Raw genomic sequence first — 15,623 nt, 5'->3', positions numbered from 1 at the left:
GAGAGATTTACGATTGATGTTTTTGGTGTGTTTAATATATGAATTAATTTTTCTAAACGATTGATGCGGCTTTCGTTACGTTTATATGAATTTTTCTAAATGATGGATGCTTTTGCTGCGTTTATGTGAAACCTCCTAGACCATCATCACAATTAAAATAATCATCCTATTACCTGTTTGGTCCACAGTATTTTAATTTTCCTATAATCTTTCAACTATTTTTTTTTTCCTTTTCTTTTCATCGTATGAGTCGAAAATCCTATGGAAAAGCAACCTTCGAATCGTCAATTGATTCTAGATGCACCTTACTTTGAAACACATGAGATGACTGATGAGCTTTTATATTAAATTTCATATTTACTTTCAAAATGTGTCTAGTAGTCTCTAGTCTGGTTGATTAATATATAAGGCACTTTAATTCATCTATTTTTTTTAGATTATATTATTTGAATGTGTGATTACTTTTCTATTATAAAAAGTAATTACTATTAGAACTTTGAAAACCACGTTTACTCCCTAATTTTTATTTGAAGTTTAATTAGTAACATCATCATATCAGATGAGAGGAGTTTTAAGCATATACATGCATTAGTAATTGTAGTTGATTACCAAACACTGCTCAAAATTATGAAATTTCCGACCACCTGAAAGTGATCTTAAATTAACTCGAAAATCTTGTACCGACCACTTTTGGTATCCGAAAAAACCTTTATTGCTATTTTCGACCACTTTTTAGTTTCAAATTTATTTAACATCACTTTTAGATGATCGGAAATTTTATAATTTCCAGTAGTGAAAATTTTGAATTTTCTTTTCAAGAAAACGTGTCATACTACATATCTCGAAATTAGACTCGTTATTTTCTAATATGGTTGTCAATTGTTTTATTATTAGAAAAGTATACTATTACCACATATCAACCAATTGTTTTCTGCCATACCAACCAAATATCAAAAGAAAATTGATTGAATTTCTGCACACTAAAAAGAACATTAAATATAGCGACATACTAATAAGTATATATATAACTCCATTAGAAATCCAAATAATAACATAATCTTTTTATATTATCTAAAAAATCAAAAGGTGAGGTAGTGATAAGTAATGTCAAGTGAATTGTGTCATGTCAATATATCCTAGACCCCACATGGGCCGACACTAATGCCGATTGTGCCATGCCAGCCTAGTCCACATTTAAAAAATACAAGAATGACTGACCAATTATAATCTATTAAAATATATAAATTAATAATTTTAAAAATTTTAAGTTTATTAATTATAATTTATACATTTTGTATTTGTTTTATTTATAAAATTTTAATTTTATTACATATTTGTGTAATTGTTAAACTATATATTATGTATACATTAATAAAGTTAAAATTTATACTTTATAAAAGGTATTGAAATCAAATATATCTTATATGTAATGTAAAGTAAAATGAAATAATAATTACATTCTTACCCTACAAGTTTAAATAAAAATAATAAAAAAATAATAAAATGAATAAAAAGTAATGTGAACCTGAGTTAGCTCGTCTTGACTCAATCCACATTACATGAAGGGTGCTCGACACGACCATGTATACAAGAGTAACAAGACCATGCATGCCATGTTGTCCTAGGCACACTAATAAATGGTATGTGCTTGGGCTAGCCCATGTGGGTTGAACATGTGTCGGTCTATGTAGATTGAATGATGTCTTAATGAGACAATTAGTAACAATTTATACCCAACTCACTCCTAACTATCCGCGAGAAAAGGGTTGGAGATTGTAACTGAAGTTGATCGCGCTCCGCACCTCACTGGCGGTCGAGGCCGAGCATCCAGCCTAACCTAGGAGACGAGTGCTCAACCCCGGTGGTCGAGGCCGAGCCCTGCGCTCGTCTACCTAGGTCGAGCCCAGCGCTCAACCACCGAGGTCAGGCCTGATGCTTGGCCTCAGCTGGTGGGGTGCGGGACACGGACAACTTCGGTCACAATCTCCCACCCTTTTTTCATGGAGTAGTTAGGAGTGAGTTGGGTATAAATTGTTACTAATTGTCTCGTTAAGACATCATTCAATATTTTGTAATAGCATTATACAAGTCTAATATTAATACAAGATCTTGGTCTATCCACTCAACACTTTGTCTTTATATATTATCTATGTTATCCTTTAATTGTTGGGTTATTTGAGTGAGGTTATCCGGATCAATATAATCAATCAGATAGTAATTTAATTAATTAGGTAAAAATTATAGGGAGAATGTCCAAAAACATGGATGCACTGCAAAAACTAAAACCTCAAATTAACGTAAACCATCCTGCATATATGCATAGAAGATATTTAAGTGGCTCAGCTCCAACGGGCAACTGGCCAGACATGGACATGCCGAAAGAGAGCAGAGCACGCAGCAGATAGGGTTACCAAAACATGGGACCAGACCGATATGAGTAGCAGGTAGGAGCATTTAATTCTATCGGACAACACGAAAAAGAAACAACGTTACAATCACCCATTCTTATAATCACCGAAAAGTAGGAATAGGATATTGAAAATGACCTAGCACGGACTTAGCTCACCGGTTGGTATTTAATTGGGAAAAATGGAAAATAGATCAACGTTTAAATTTTGGTAGCGCGGCAGTGTAGAGATTATGTCTAAAGTGAGCAGATGTTTTGTGCACATCGGCGTTTGAGCCTGTTTATTAAGCCATTGAGTCACCGTGATTTACATCCTCTCAAATACTCTGTCTGACCGGGGTATGGAGGCCCTTTGAATTGGGGATTCAACTTTTTGGAAGAATGATATTGAAATGACCTAGCACGGGCTTAGTTCATTGGGTGATATTTGGGAGAAGAGATCAAAGTTTAAACTTTAACAGCGACAGTGTAGGGATATGATTATGTCTAAAATGAACTGATCATTTGTGTGCACCGGTGTTTAACCCTGTCTGTTGAGTCATTGAATCACTGTAATTTACATCCTCCTAAATGTTCTGTCGGATTGGGGTGTAAGCTAAGGGGCCATTGGGTTAGAGACTCAACTTTTTGGGAGAAGGATATAGAAAATGACACCTCCAAATATAAAGTAAGTTATGTACCAACATTCATCATATCCATATGCTTACTCTATTATCGTTAAAATGATTCGATCTGTGGTAGGTGTGATTTGATACAGCAAACAAGCTTTAAATTCATATAAAATCTCAAATTGATAATAATAATAAGCTAGGTGTATTTGTCAAAGTATATTGATCGAGTATATATATCATATTTATGTCATATGATCTGTATTGATACGTGAAGGGAAAAGAAAAAAAATGAATTCACCTTTTAAAATTAATGATTAATCATGGATAATGAAGTAAATTATAGTACAAGTGTACAACCGTATAAATCATCTTCGTACGTGAAACACATTTAACTAAGTTTTTTACGCGCAATTGAGATAATGCCCAATGTTTTTTTTTTAATAAATATTTTAAAGTATATCAATACAAGATTATATTAGAATCGTTCATGCATAAATAATTGAATGTTGAATTTGCGTATTTAAATAGGTAATTCTAAGTTTATAAATGCAAGATAATGTAGTCAAGATTGATTATAATTGTCAATAAAATAATTGTATAGGTATGGTTGAAACCAAATACGGGACATAAGGGAGAGCAAATAAAAATTAGGGCATAAAATTTTAAATATATACTAATATTGAAGAGCTAATTGTTGATTGTCAAACAAGGACATTGCAATCTAGTTTTCCACTTCAATTTGTTGTGTAATTTGAATACTTTTTTTGTAAATAAATCCCCCAAGTAGTTAATATGATTGACTTAATTATATTTTTTTATTTTTTTATTTTTTAAAACAATTATTATTATTATTATTATTAAATATATGTATACCTTTATGTCATTTTACATGTTAATCTAAAAAGCTAATTTTTTCAAATATCTTTTTACCAACAGTTGATATAATTCGCTGGTCAAATCAGCTAATATAATCCGCTTACGCTAACCGCTAACTACTGATTGTCAAACAAGGACATTACGAGATAGTTCTCACTTCAATTTTTTGTGTGATTTGAATACTCTCTTTGTCAACAAATTCCTCAAGTAGTTAATATGATTGGCTTTATTAATTATATTTTTCTTAATTTTTTCATGGTATTAATAAAATACTTGGTAAATAAATATATAACATTATTTTGTATTATAACTTTGATATTTAATTAAAAAATAGTGCACAAAAAAAGATAATAGACAATGTAGTGAATATAATCAATTGATGACTTTGAATGTAAAGAATTTTTACATTGAAGAAATATAAAGACAATATAACTAATAAAATTATTTTTCTTAATTAATTTATTGATAATGAATATTTTTTTTTTAATAAAGACATTGTAGCGAATATAAGCAATTGATGAATTTGAATGTAAAGAATTTTTATATTGGAGAAAAATAAATACGATATAACTAATGAAATTATTTTTCTTATTTAATTTATTGATAATGAATAATTTTTTTTGAATAAAGACATTGTAGACACATAATTCTAAATTAAAGAAATGCATATGTATTTTTTTTTGTTGTTGTAGCTACTAAATTATTATTTAATTTAATAAGAGTAAAATAGAGTATTAATTATGCCAACTTTGATTGGGATGGGGTTCGAACCTAAGACCTTTCTTATTGAAATCAATAAGTAAGTTAATAGTAAACTAACAGAAATTAACGGAAAAGATAATATTTAACGGAAAAGTTAACGGATAATCATATTCATTAAGGATAAATTAGTAAATCTTAAGAAAAAATTAAAATCTGATCAATCTGAGCCATTCATTTGATTAAAAAACTTGACCGCCATTTTTTCTACCCATTATAGGCCTAACTCTCTTGGGCTCTTATTAGTATAGTAGATCTAGGGAATTGAAGATAAATGTGGTATCCACACTTATAAATACGAGTCGTATGTAGGGCCGCAACATAATATTCTTATACTATTTGGCAATATATAATACTCACTCCTCGATCTATTTTCTTCTACTTTATTATACTTTTGGGTCATACTTTGTGAAATATCCGTGAGGCGGGTCGGGTCGGGTCGGATGAACATGTAACACTTTTACATTTTGATGCAAAAGTATTATATTTTTCATTAAAAATATTACATTTTTCTTAAGTAATGTTAACAAGGGTTTGTTACTTATAAAGGAAAATATAATACTTTTGAAGAAAAAATGTAATACTTTTAAATCAAAATGTAAAAGTATTATATTTCCCCTTAAAAGTATTACATTTTTCTATATAATAATTAATAAACATTTTATTCCTAATTAGTATTACATTTTTTTGGTAGTCTCTGTTCTATACTTTCTCAAATATTTCCAGTCCAAAAAATCTAAGCCCTCACCACCGGGGTTCAAACCTATGACCATTCATTTGGAATGGCAACCTGAATGTCATCACACTACATGGTAGCTGGCAATTAGTATTATATTTGTGTGTATAACTATTGCACTTCAAATTCTCAAATTATTGAAAGACATATTAGTTATTTTATAAAGTTTTCTCAAATTCCCTCAATTAAATCTTCATATATACCGATTATCTTCATTTGTAATGAAGAATTGCTAATTTTCTAAGATTTATAAACATGTATCTACTTATTTTTAGCTTCATAGTTAAATGTCAATTTACTGGTCAAAAAATGAATTTATCTTTCAAAATAATCAAGGTGATATTTATAGACTTGGTTTCATATTTTTATATTAGTGTAATATATGGTCAATATGTATTATTTGTAATGTTTTTGTTTCTTACATAGATTCTTGAAGAAAATTTAAGAAAAATGGATGTTCAAATAACATACATTGATTTGTGAATTATAATATGTATATTTATAACAGTTTTTCATATTAAAATTTCTTTATGTGAGCAAACTATTTCATAGCATTTTTTTTTTTATATCTGTCAATGACCTAATATGTTTGTTTTTTGTGATGGGTCTTGTTGCAAATGAAAAATTAAAAATGCAATTGTGGTAGAACCACTACTCTCTTTTTTATTTTTCTTTTTCTTTTTTAAAGAAAATATAAATGACATGTGAATTGAATGTGCTTATTGTAAGTGTAACATAATTTACACAATATTGGCTATTTTATTTTTAGTCTCATTAGTTTTAATTAAATTTTTGTTGTTAGAATTATTTCTTTTTTGGACCATGTGGTTACAAAATAAGTTGATGGTATGCCTTGGTGAATAAAGTCTACGGGTGAAGATTTCAAAGAAATAAAATTGTGGTTGTGGCTTATTCGAACAAGGAAGAGCAAGAAAAAAAGGGCTACTTTTAGGGATCACAAAGGGAGCTCATGAAGTGCTATAAAAAGGTGCTGTTCGAAAGAAGATGCTGCCAACTTTGAGATTATAATTTACGAGAGCTATTTTGATTTACAAAGCTATTCATTTTAATGTGGTTTATTATTTAATTCTTAAGAATATTTAATCAGTACTACATGATCAGTACGTGGTACTGCTGAAGTATCTTGTGAAGATTGTTCGGGTATTCGTGTGTCAGTCCTGGATAGGTGTTAGAAAGAGTGGTAGTGGTAAAGACTGGAGGCCATCTTCATTTACCTCTTGTAATACTCCTTTTGGTGAACATCTATAGTGGATTGGGCAGACGTGGGTTGCCCCGCAGACGTAGGAGAAGGAGCTTCGAACTGTGTAACAATTTCTTTGTGTTTTTAATTTACTTTATGATTTCTGCAGTTATTATTTACACTTGGTTAAACAAATCTAATTAATTAACGAAACTGGTGCACAACTTAATTAACGAGTAAAAACACATTGCTTTTATTTTTCAAATATCACGGTGCAATTTCACTTATTAATTGAAGACTCACTCCAACTTATTGACATGAAAACAATAGTGTACATAAATTTGTAATATTTATTTCAACTAGTAATATTTAATAAACTTATAAACCAAAACAATTTTGAATTTTTAGCTGCACTTCAATGACAAAAAAAAAAAAAAAAAAAAAAAGTGTTTGTGAAACTCAATGTTTAATTAATTATTTAATACATAATAATATAAATTTAAAAAATGACTAAATTGTCTCTCAATAGTTTGGAAATTTAAAATGTATTATTAATATTAACATGATTTGTTAGTGGTAGATTAAAATTGCCACTTTACACATAATTAAAGAAGAAAATTTGTGTATAAGAATAATTATATTTATTGACTAAATCTACAATATAAGTATAATTGATGGACTAAAACTATCATTTTTCCATTATTATATTTTGTTTTAGGCTATAAGCACTCTATTGTTTGTTGTGGTAGGTTTTCCTTTTTTTATTATTAAGATTAAGAAAGCATAGGGCAGTAGGGGATTTAACAAACTCCTATCTATATATTCATTTTGAAAAGCTTAATTAGGTACAACTTTGTCATTAACGTATGAGTTTGAAGAAACACTCTTACTAGGCCGTAATGTCAAAGAATATATATATAATCCAGTTCATATGAGAGCTAATCTACATGTGAGAATTACAGTCTATTTAGACTTTTCATTGGATAAGATATAATGGTTGTGATCTAATATTGATGCTTGGATCCGTGTATTTTAATTTAGGTGTGCAAGCCGGGGTATTTGTGTAATTTTACTTATTTTTTCCACGGTGATTTAGGTGTGTTCTTATGTTTTTTTTCTATTGTTTTTCGTTTGTAGTTGTCGTCGTTGGTAATGAATTCTCGCCATGGCGTCATGTCAATTTCTTTTAGCGGTTCGTTGGAGTATGATTTTGATTACATTTATATATGAATATGTGTTTTTAGGGATTGAGTGTGTGGGTTTTTGTTGTGGTGGTGTCATATGTGTTTTTAGAGAATAGTGATGGGTGGCTTTGAATCGTAGGTCATTGAGATGTGCATTAGTGTATTTGGTGCAGTGCATTTTAAGACGTTGGGATGTGCATTGGTTGGAAGATGTTGTCTATACACTGCGTGGTCGATTTTGTGGGGTTTAGGATTTAGGGTGGGCAATACTAGGCATGTTAGTCAATCGTCTGACTTTGTAACCACAATTTTACAAGTTTGACTCCCAGTTGGAATGGCCTATTAACTTTCTTGGTGTGAGCCGTTCATTTATAAAGAACCTAGATTGGTTTGTCTCCTTAAAATCATTTACCAGCTAGAATCACAAAACAAGATTTATCCAATGTACGTCATTGGATAGTGACTGCATATTTCTCTCGTCAATTTTTTTTTTTTTTTAAACAAATACTCCGTACAAATTAATATCATTGGACATCATGAAGTGTTCATTAATTCTTATACCAAGAAATTAGAAAAGAAAAAAAAACTTGTAAAAGGAAAATAATTGTCCTTGTCACCCTAGTAAAAGGTACAAGAAATGATGATATAATTTGAAGAGAAGTGAACTTATCAGTTTTATAATAAGTGGATAGTGGGTGGGTGTAGCGGTACACTGGCGAGGCCTAAAAAGAAATATTCTTCCAAGTAAAGTAATTAAGACTGTTCGAAGCTGGTGGCCAACATCAAATGATCAGATATTTATTATTTAAATGTTTAAAATATTAATTTTTTTAAAATGTCAAATTAGTCCTCCAACTATAACCATTTCTCAAATTCATTTGCTAAATTGGAAAAAAAAAAATTAAATGCGCTGATAGTCTAAAAATTATGTGTCTACAATTAACATATTATGTACTTGCAGTTAACAATTTATGTACCTGTAAACAAATTAAAGGCACATCGCATAGTAATTATATGCACATAACATATTAACTATAGATACATAAATTGTTAACTACAGGTACAAAATATATTAACTGAATATACATAACATGTTAACCACATAAGTGGTTAACTGCATGTATAGACTTTGAAGGTTATTTTTTGACCAGTTTCCGCAATGTAAGGTAGACCTTGATCCATGGTATATAATTATCAAGGGTTGGCTATTAGCTAATTCTATTTCTAGTCCTAAATTTATAGGTGACAATTCACTTTTAGTCATTTTTTTTTTTTTCAGAACATGCCCCTTTGGTCATAATATATTATTGTGGCATGATCGTTTTTGACCATCCATCAACAAATTGTTGAAATATCGTTAAATACAAGAACATTTCGATCTTTTCTATACAAAGTCGCTTGACTCACTATATTTATTATTATTATTATTATTATTATTATTATTATTATTATTATTATTGAAAAAAAATCATAATTGAAGACCTAAATATCTTTGTATTTTATCAAATTTAAACGATTTTGTTGATAAAAGGCAAAACATGATCATGTCACAATAATACTAATATACTATGACCAAACGGGGATGCTCTAATAAAAAAAAAAAAAAAAAAAAAAAACTAAAGGTGAATTATGATTTGTAAATTTATGACCACAAATAAAATTAACTTGTTGACTATATTAATTTGTAAAAAAGTATTTGGTAAAATAACTTTTTATTATTGGTTGGTAATAGGTAAAACGATTTTTATGAATATAAACATATTATTTTATTAATTTAAAAAAAAAAAATCTTTGATCTCTGAGTTATATTGGTAGTGATGACTCAATCCCTCAATTATGAGCAAAGTGGCTTGTTTAGTTTTTGACGTTACATGACGAAAATGTGAAAAATCGGAAGGGTTAAAGTAGAAAATTCACAAACTATTCTCCTTCTTATATTTGAAACAAATTTCATAGCATTATTTTTCACTTCCCAACATCCAAAAGCATTTCAGTAACTCCTATGACTTGTTAGGAATCCTCTGTCTTGTATAAGGAACTTGAGACTGAATACAAACTAAGGGGAATTTTATTACGGTCTTCACATGTATGAAAGCACTAATCTTAAAAGTTTCTGATTTTAATTTTCTAATTAAGTAACAATGGGTAATCAAATCAAAACTTTTGAGATACAAAAATAATGTCGATAAAAGGGTCAAATATACCCCTAAACTGTATGCGAAAAATCAATTAGACCTCTGAACTTTTAAAAGTTACAATTAACTTGTTATTTGTGTACGTTTAGACTCAACAACATATTAATAGTAAGATGCTGACATGACATTTAAAAAAATACAAAATTAATTGTAACTTTTAAAAGTTTAGATGCCTAATTAACTTATTTTTATAAAGTTTAAGGGTATATTTGATCAATTTTTTAAAAAAATGTCAAAAATTTTCTATTACTTTTATGATAAACTCACCATAAAAATAACTCAAAATTTTTAGTTTGTAATTTTTTTTTTTATAAACTCTACAATAACTTAGTTAAGAATTATATATTGATCTTCTTTGCAACTTATGAAATTTTCCATACGTGGGTTTTATTCGTGCTCCATGGCAACAAAAGTACAGTTTACAGGTCGCAGTAAAATTTGAGGAGGGCGGAGTTGACACGATGACACATGCCTGTCATAATCAACGATCATTTTACTCCCAAAATAAATATATGATTAAGACTCACAAAGTCAGCAATTAGAAAGGTGTAAAAGGTCTTGCAAGCGACAAATAATACAGGAAATAGGCAGTTAGCCAAACTTTTAAACCCAAATAAAAGGTGTCTTGTTTGTATACTTGTAAAGCAGGATTGGGTCTGCTAGAAAGAGAAAGAAAGAACAGGAATTCTAGAGAGAGAGAGAGAGAGAGAGCTGGGTTGAGCTGAGCTGAGCTGAGCTTTTGGGTTGGATGCAGCTTTTCTGAAAGGGTATGGAAGACGAAAAAACACTTGAGAGGTACAAAAGAATTCTTGCATCCCACTGAATAAAAGATTTGATTTTTTTTTTCTTCCCATTTGTAGACTATTATCTTGGGATTATGCAAGTTCTTCATTTTAGTTTGTGTGTAAAAATGTCAGCTTTTTTCAGTTTTATGTGATCTGTGTTGTAAGTGATTCTTTGAAGAATTTCTCCCTTGAATGTCCTCTCCATGCCTGTATTTATGAAGATTTTGGGTTTTTTCAAAAACATGTTTTCTTTATGGCGTTGCCCTTCATTTTTTTCCCCTTCCTGCTAATCTCTGTTAAATTGTTAGTGTTGACAAGGAAATAAAGACAAAAACTTCTTTTATCCTTTATTCAAGGAATTATGGTAATTGTTAAATTATAAATCTCTTTGATTTCTTTGCTACCTAATTCACTCTTTCCTTGTCCCTTTCCTCATGGCTTACTTGGTCCCTGGTGGGTGGGGGGGGGGGGGGGGGGGGGGGGAGATATGCATAGAAACATTGTCTGCAGTTTCTGCTATTTTACTTTAAATATTGATCTATCAATTATGAATTTGCAGGTGCTGAGTAATATGTTGTTTATTTATATATTAACTCCATGATTATGGTTCTTGTAGGGTGAAGTAGAGTAATGCTAGGAAGATGGGAAAGAAAGGCAGCTGGTTTTCTGCCATCAAAAGGGTTTTTGTGCCCAATTCTTCTTCCAAGGATAAGCAAATTAATGTAAGAAAATATTGATTTCAAATGTGTTTCAATCTCTTTATTTTTATTGCTTCACTTGTTCCTCTTTATTGCTTCAAATGTGTTAGTAGATAGAGGGTGTCAATTTGTTTTTCCTATTCTGGTTTACCTTCCAATTGCAAGACCCTAGCCTAAGTCACGTTAAATGTAACAGGGAACAGAAAAGAAAGCGCCTCAGGAAAAGAAGAAAGGACGGAGAATACTAAAGCGTGGAGAGATCAAATCATTTCTCTTCAGAGAACCAAGTAGTATCGAGAAAATTCTGGAGGAGGCAGATGAACAGAACCTACTTGTTCCTCTTTATTACGAGCAACAAAAAGATGCTGCTTTTGCAAGGCCAACATCTCCAAGGCTTTCTCCTTCCCGGGCTTCTTCCTGTAGAGCTGCTTCGCCAAGGTACTCTCCTCCTAGGGTTGCATCCCCGAGGGGTGGTCCTCTAAAAGTTAGCTCCCCACGAGCTGCTTCTCCAAGGACAATATCTCCAAGGGCAATATCTCCTCGGGCTGTTTCTCCAAGGGCAATATCTCCTCGGGCTGCTTCTCCAAGGGCAATATCTCCTCGGGCTGCTTCTCCAAGAGCAATATCTCCTCGGGCTGCTTCTCCAAGGGCAATATCTCCAAGAGCAACATCTCCAAGGGTTAGTCCTCCGAGGGTCACCTCTCCCAAAGTTGCTTCTTCTAAGGTGAACCAGAACCGCAAAGAAACCAGCTATACTCATAGACCAGAACCGACTTTACAAGTGCTTCATTTCTCAGCCACTAGGATCCAGGCAATCTTTCGGGGTTATATGGTAAGCTTATAGTAAACTAATACATGGGTACACTATCATTTCTGTTGAATGTCGAGAATTATAATTACTCATTTACATGTTTTAAATCAGCCTTAAAGCAACTATGTATTAATTTGTGTGCCATGCCTTGTTTTCTAAGGAGCAATCATAGTTATGTGAGCTTTATATATCTATATAAAGACCTGATAATTTACATCCTTTAATATAAACCTGGCATCATTATTTTGCATTTGTTCTAGTTTTGTCTGGCCTTCCAATCTTCAATATTCGTTTCAAACTCTTTACTGGCTAGGATTTTTTTGCAAATTTAATTTTCTGATCGTATAAAATGTGGGAGGCAATGAGGCATAATGAATTTGATCATCATGTTACGGTGTTGATTCCTTAAATATGCATAAAAGTAATATTTTTCTCTGCAGAAGTAATAGGATTATTTATATGCTTATCCAAAAATACTAGACATATTACGAATCTTCAAACTTATAATACTATTTATCAATTCTATTCTCAATATTCTGGTGGAAAATACTTGTACAGAGCAGCAATATAAATATGAAAAGGGACATCATGATTCATGAGGTTGAAGCATAGAAATTATTAATGTTATGTTTATTGTAACAGGCGAGGAAGAATTTCAGATCTTTGAGGGGTTTACTAAGGCTTCAAGCAGTGGTTAAAAGCAATAGCGTCAAGAGGCAAACAGCCAATGCCATGAAACAGTTGCAGCTTTTAGTTAGGGTACAGACTCAAATTCGATCAGGGAGGATCCAGATGTTGGAAAACCAGGCACTCCAATGGCAGGCTTACAAGAATGATAAGGATGGGGAGAGCACCCTGAGCAAATGGTCCCAGATGGTAAGTTTCCATGCATTTCCATTTTCATTTCCATGGCTTATACATTCCAGCAATGGCTCTTTGGTGGAGATTCATCTGTGATGACCATTTCGCTGAATATTTAGTATAAAGCCTTAGATATCCTATGTGACCTCCTTGATGGGTTTAAGTCTGCATGGTCTGTATTTTCTTTAGTAGTTAATTGTATAATCTTAGAGCCTATCCGCAATTGTTATCGAATATGCACTTGTCTACAGCATTGGTTCATTCCTTCAACTATATATATATATATATATATATATATAGACTCATGATCAAATGAGTCCACCCCTTCCTATGAGTCCGTGTGGACAGATCTTAGTCATTGAATGCTTGAGATCAATGGCATAAATTTCGTCAACTGTGCATCGCGAACTGTGCAAGTGAAGTGCACAGTTGGCGAAATCTAAGCCACTGATCTCAAGTATACAATGGGCCCAGATCTGTCCACACGGTCCTGGGTTTGACAGGCCCGGACCGCCCCGCCAGTGGCCCGCTGGTTAGGCGGGCCCCCGCCCAAACCCCCTTCTTTTAAAAAAAATTGTTCATCAAACATCAAACTAATTAAAATAAATTGATACATAAGTCATAACTCACATAAAACATAATAATCAAACATTAAATATTACATAAAGTTCAAAGTTCATAGTTCATCAAACATCAAACTAGTCACAACTACAAAGTCCAAAAATATTACACATAACAATAATTTTAAAGTGCATATTTTATATAAAATAAAAAAAAATAATGGTGGGCCGCGGGCTAAGCGGGGTGGGCCAAAAAAGCCCGCTCCTAAACGGTCCTCTATTTTCAAAACCCGCCCCCTACCTAAGTAGGGGCGGGGCGGGCCGGACCGGCGGGCTAAGCCCGTTTTGACGGCTCTAGGCATAGATTTCGCGAACTGTGCAAGTGAAGTGCACGGACTCGTGGGAAGGGGTGGACTCACCTGAACAATGGCCTATATATATTGAGTGACAGGGCACTACCTGAGGGTGTGAACTGGTAAATCCCGCCTTGTAACCCTAGCTAACAAAGGACCACAAGGAGGTAAACCAGCCTAGGTTGGTCATAGTTGACTGGCTCAAACCAAGTAGCTCAATAGGCTACTCCCGTTGGGAGTCGAACTTGTAACATTGTGGTTACCAAGTTAACAATCTGACCAACAGTCCAATTTGGCTAGGGTTGCCCCCATTATATATTTAGTTGTAGGGCATGGGGAACTATCAAATGAAAATTCTTATACAACACTTTTGACATCTTCTGATGCTAAAGATATTTGTTTGGTTTAGTCTGAGGCAGGTAATGAGAAATGGGATGATAGCATGCTAACCAAAGATGAAACTGACCAAAGGTGGCGAAAAAAAGTAGAGGCAGTCATGAAGAGAGAGAGAGCCTTGGCCTATGCATATTCTCATAAGGTAATAAGGTTGCTTTTCTTTAACTTGGTTTATCATTGGATACTAATTTCTGGTGACACTTTTAAATCTATGTGCAGTTGTGGAAAGCCAATCCTAAGAACATCCAATCCAATGGATTCCCGTGTTGGTGGAAGTGGTTAGAGCGCCAGCCACCTTCTGCAAGTTGTTCAGAAAGCCCGTCTGCTGTGAAAAATGTCCCCCGAACACCTTCAAGTGCAATTTCAGACCGTAAAAAAGGGAGCCCTTTACTCCAAACTCCCAACTATAGATACCCAAGTAGCGAATATGACAATCTTGAATCGGAGACTCCAACATCAACAAAGTCGGCGATCCCAATGAGAGCGAGACCATTTCATACTCCCGGGAGAACGCCTCCAAATTCAATCCTAAGAAAGTACACTCGTGCCCGATCCAATGCTACTGGATCGCCTTTCCAGTTCCCGTTGAAGGATGATGACAGCCTAACAAGCTGCCCTCCGTTTTCCGCTCCGAGTTACATGGCACCTACCATCTCAGCTAAAGCGAAAGCGAGGCCAAATGCCAATCCGAGGGAAGGGGAGTTTGGGACCCCGTCTAGTGGCGCAGCGAGGAGGTTAACCTTTCCTTTTACTCCAAATATCGGGTCTTTCAAGTGGAACAAAGGGTCCAACAAAGATGCTGCATCTCTACGGGAATTTGACAGGAGCGCGGATGGGATGAGTGTGGATTCCACTGTTTCTATGCCAGCTATAGTTGGTAGGAAACCTTTTAACAGATTTGTGTGATTCGATTTCTTGAATGTTTTTCTGTGTTGTCGACGTTTGTAGCGTTAACCTTGGAATTTGCTAGTGTCTTTGTATGTATGGTGATATGTTGATTCCCAAATACTAATATGCACAATAATGGTAGAGTAGGGAATGTTCTGAGTGTAGTTGAATATTTATAAAAGTTGTAGTGTGCATATTCTGTAACTTTTGTCTTTGGATCAATGTGTAAGTCAGCTTCTATTGTGGCTGTAATTGTAAGCCTTGGTGGCTTGCTATTGCATGGATTGATGAATGAGGATAGG

The 15,623-nt window shown here is 32.9% G+C and overlaps 1 protein-coding gene across 3 annotated transcripts; it reads left to right on the top strand.

Moving 5' to 3' along the window:
• Window positions 1-10,595: 10,595 nt before the first annotated feature.
• LOC109156790 (protein IQ-DOMAIN 14-like) lies at window positions 10,596-15,596 on the top strand. 3 transcript variants are annotated; one of them, XM_019304636.1, is made up of 7 exons: window positions 10,596-10,764; window positions 11,371-11,476; window positions 11,649-11,965; window positions 12,041-12,284; window positions 12,906-13,139; window positions 14,447-14,575; window positions 14,653-15,339. In XM_019304636.1, exons 2-7 carry the CDS (start codon window positions 11,396-11,398, stop codon window positions 15,337-15,339), a joined length of 1,692 nt encoding a protein of 563 aa, XP_019160181.1. In that variant the 5' UTR covers window positions 10,596-10,764; window positions 11,371-11,395. The 3 variants fall into 3 exon arrangements, with proteins under 3 accessions (XP_019160181.1, XP_019160180.1, XP_019160179.1); XM_019304635.1 differs by having other exon boundaries at window positions 12,011-12,284; XM_019304634.1 differs by having other exon boundaries at window positions 11,649-12,284; window positions 14,653-15,596.
• Window positions 15,597-15,623: the final 27 nt, after the last annotated feature.

This window comes from Ipomoea nil, unplaced genomic scaffold, assembly GCF_001879475.1.
Source record: "Ipomoea nil cultivar Tokyo-kokei standard unplaced genomic scaffold, Asagao_1.1 scaffold2759, whole genome shotgun sequence".
In the NCBI taxonomy this organism is placed as follows: Eukaryota; Viridiplantae; Streptophyta; class Magnoliopsida; order Solanales; family Convolvulaceae; genus Ipomoea; species Ipomoea nil.
Note: the sequence above shows the minus strand (reverse complement) of the source record. Positions and strands in the feature narration are given on the sequence as shown.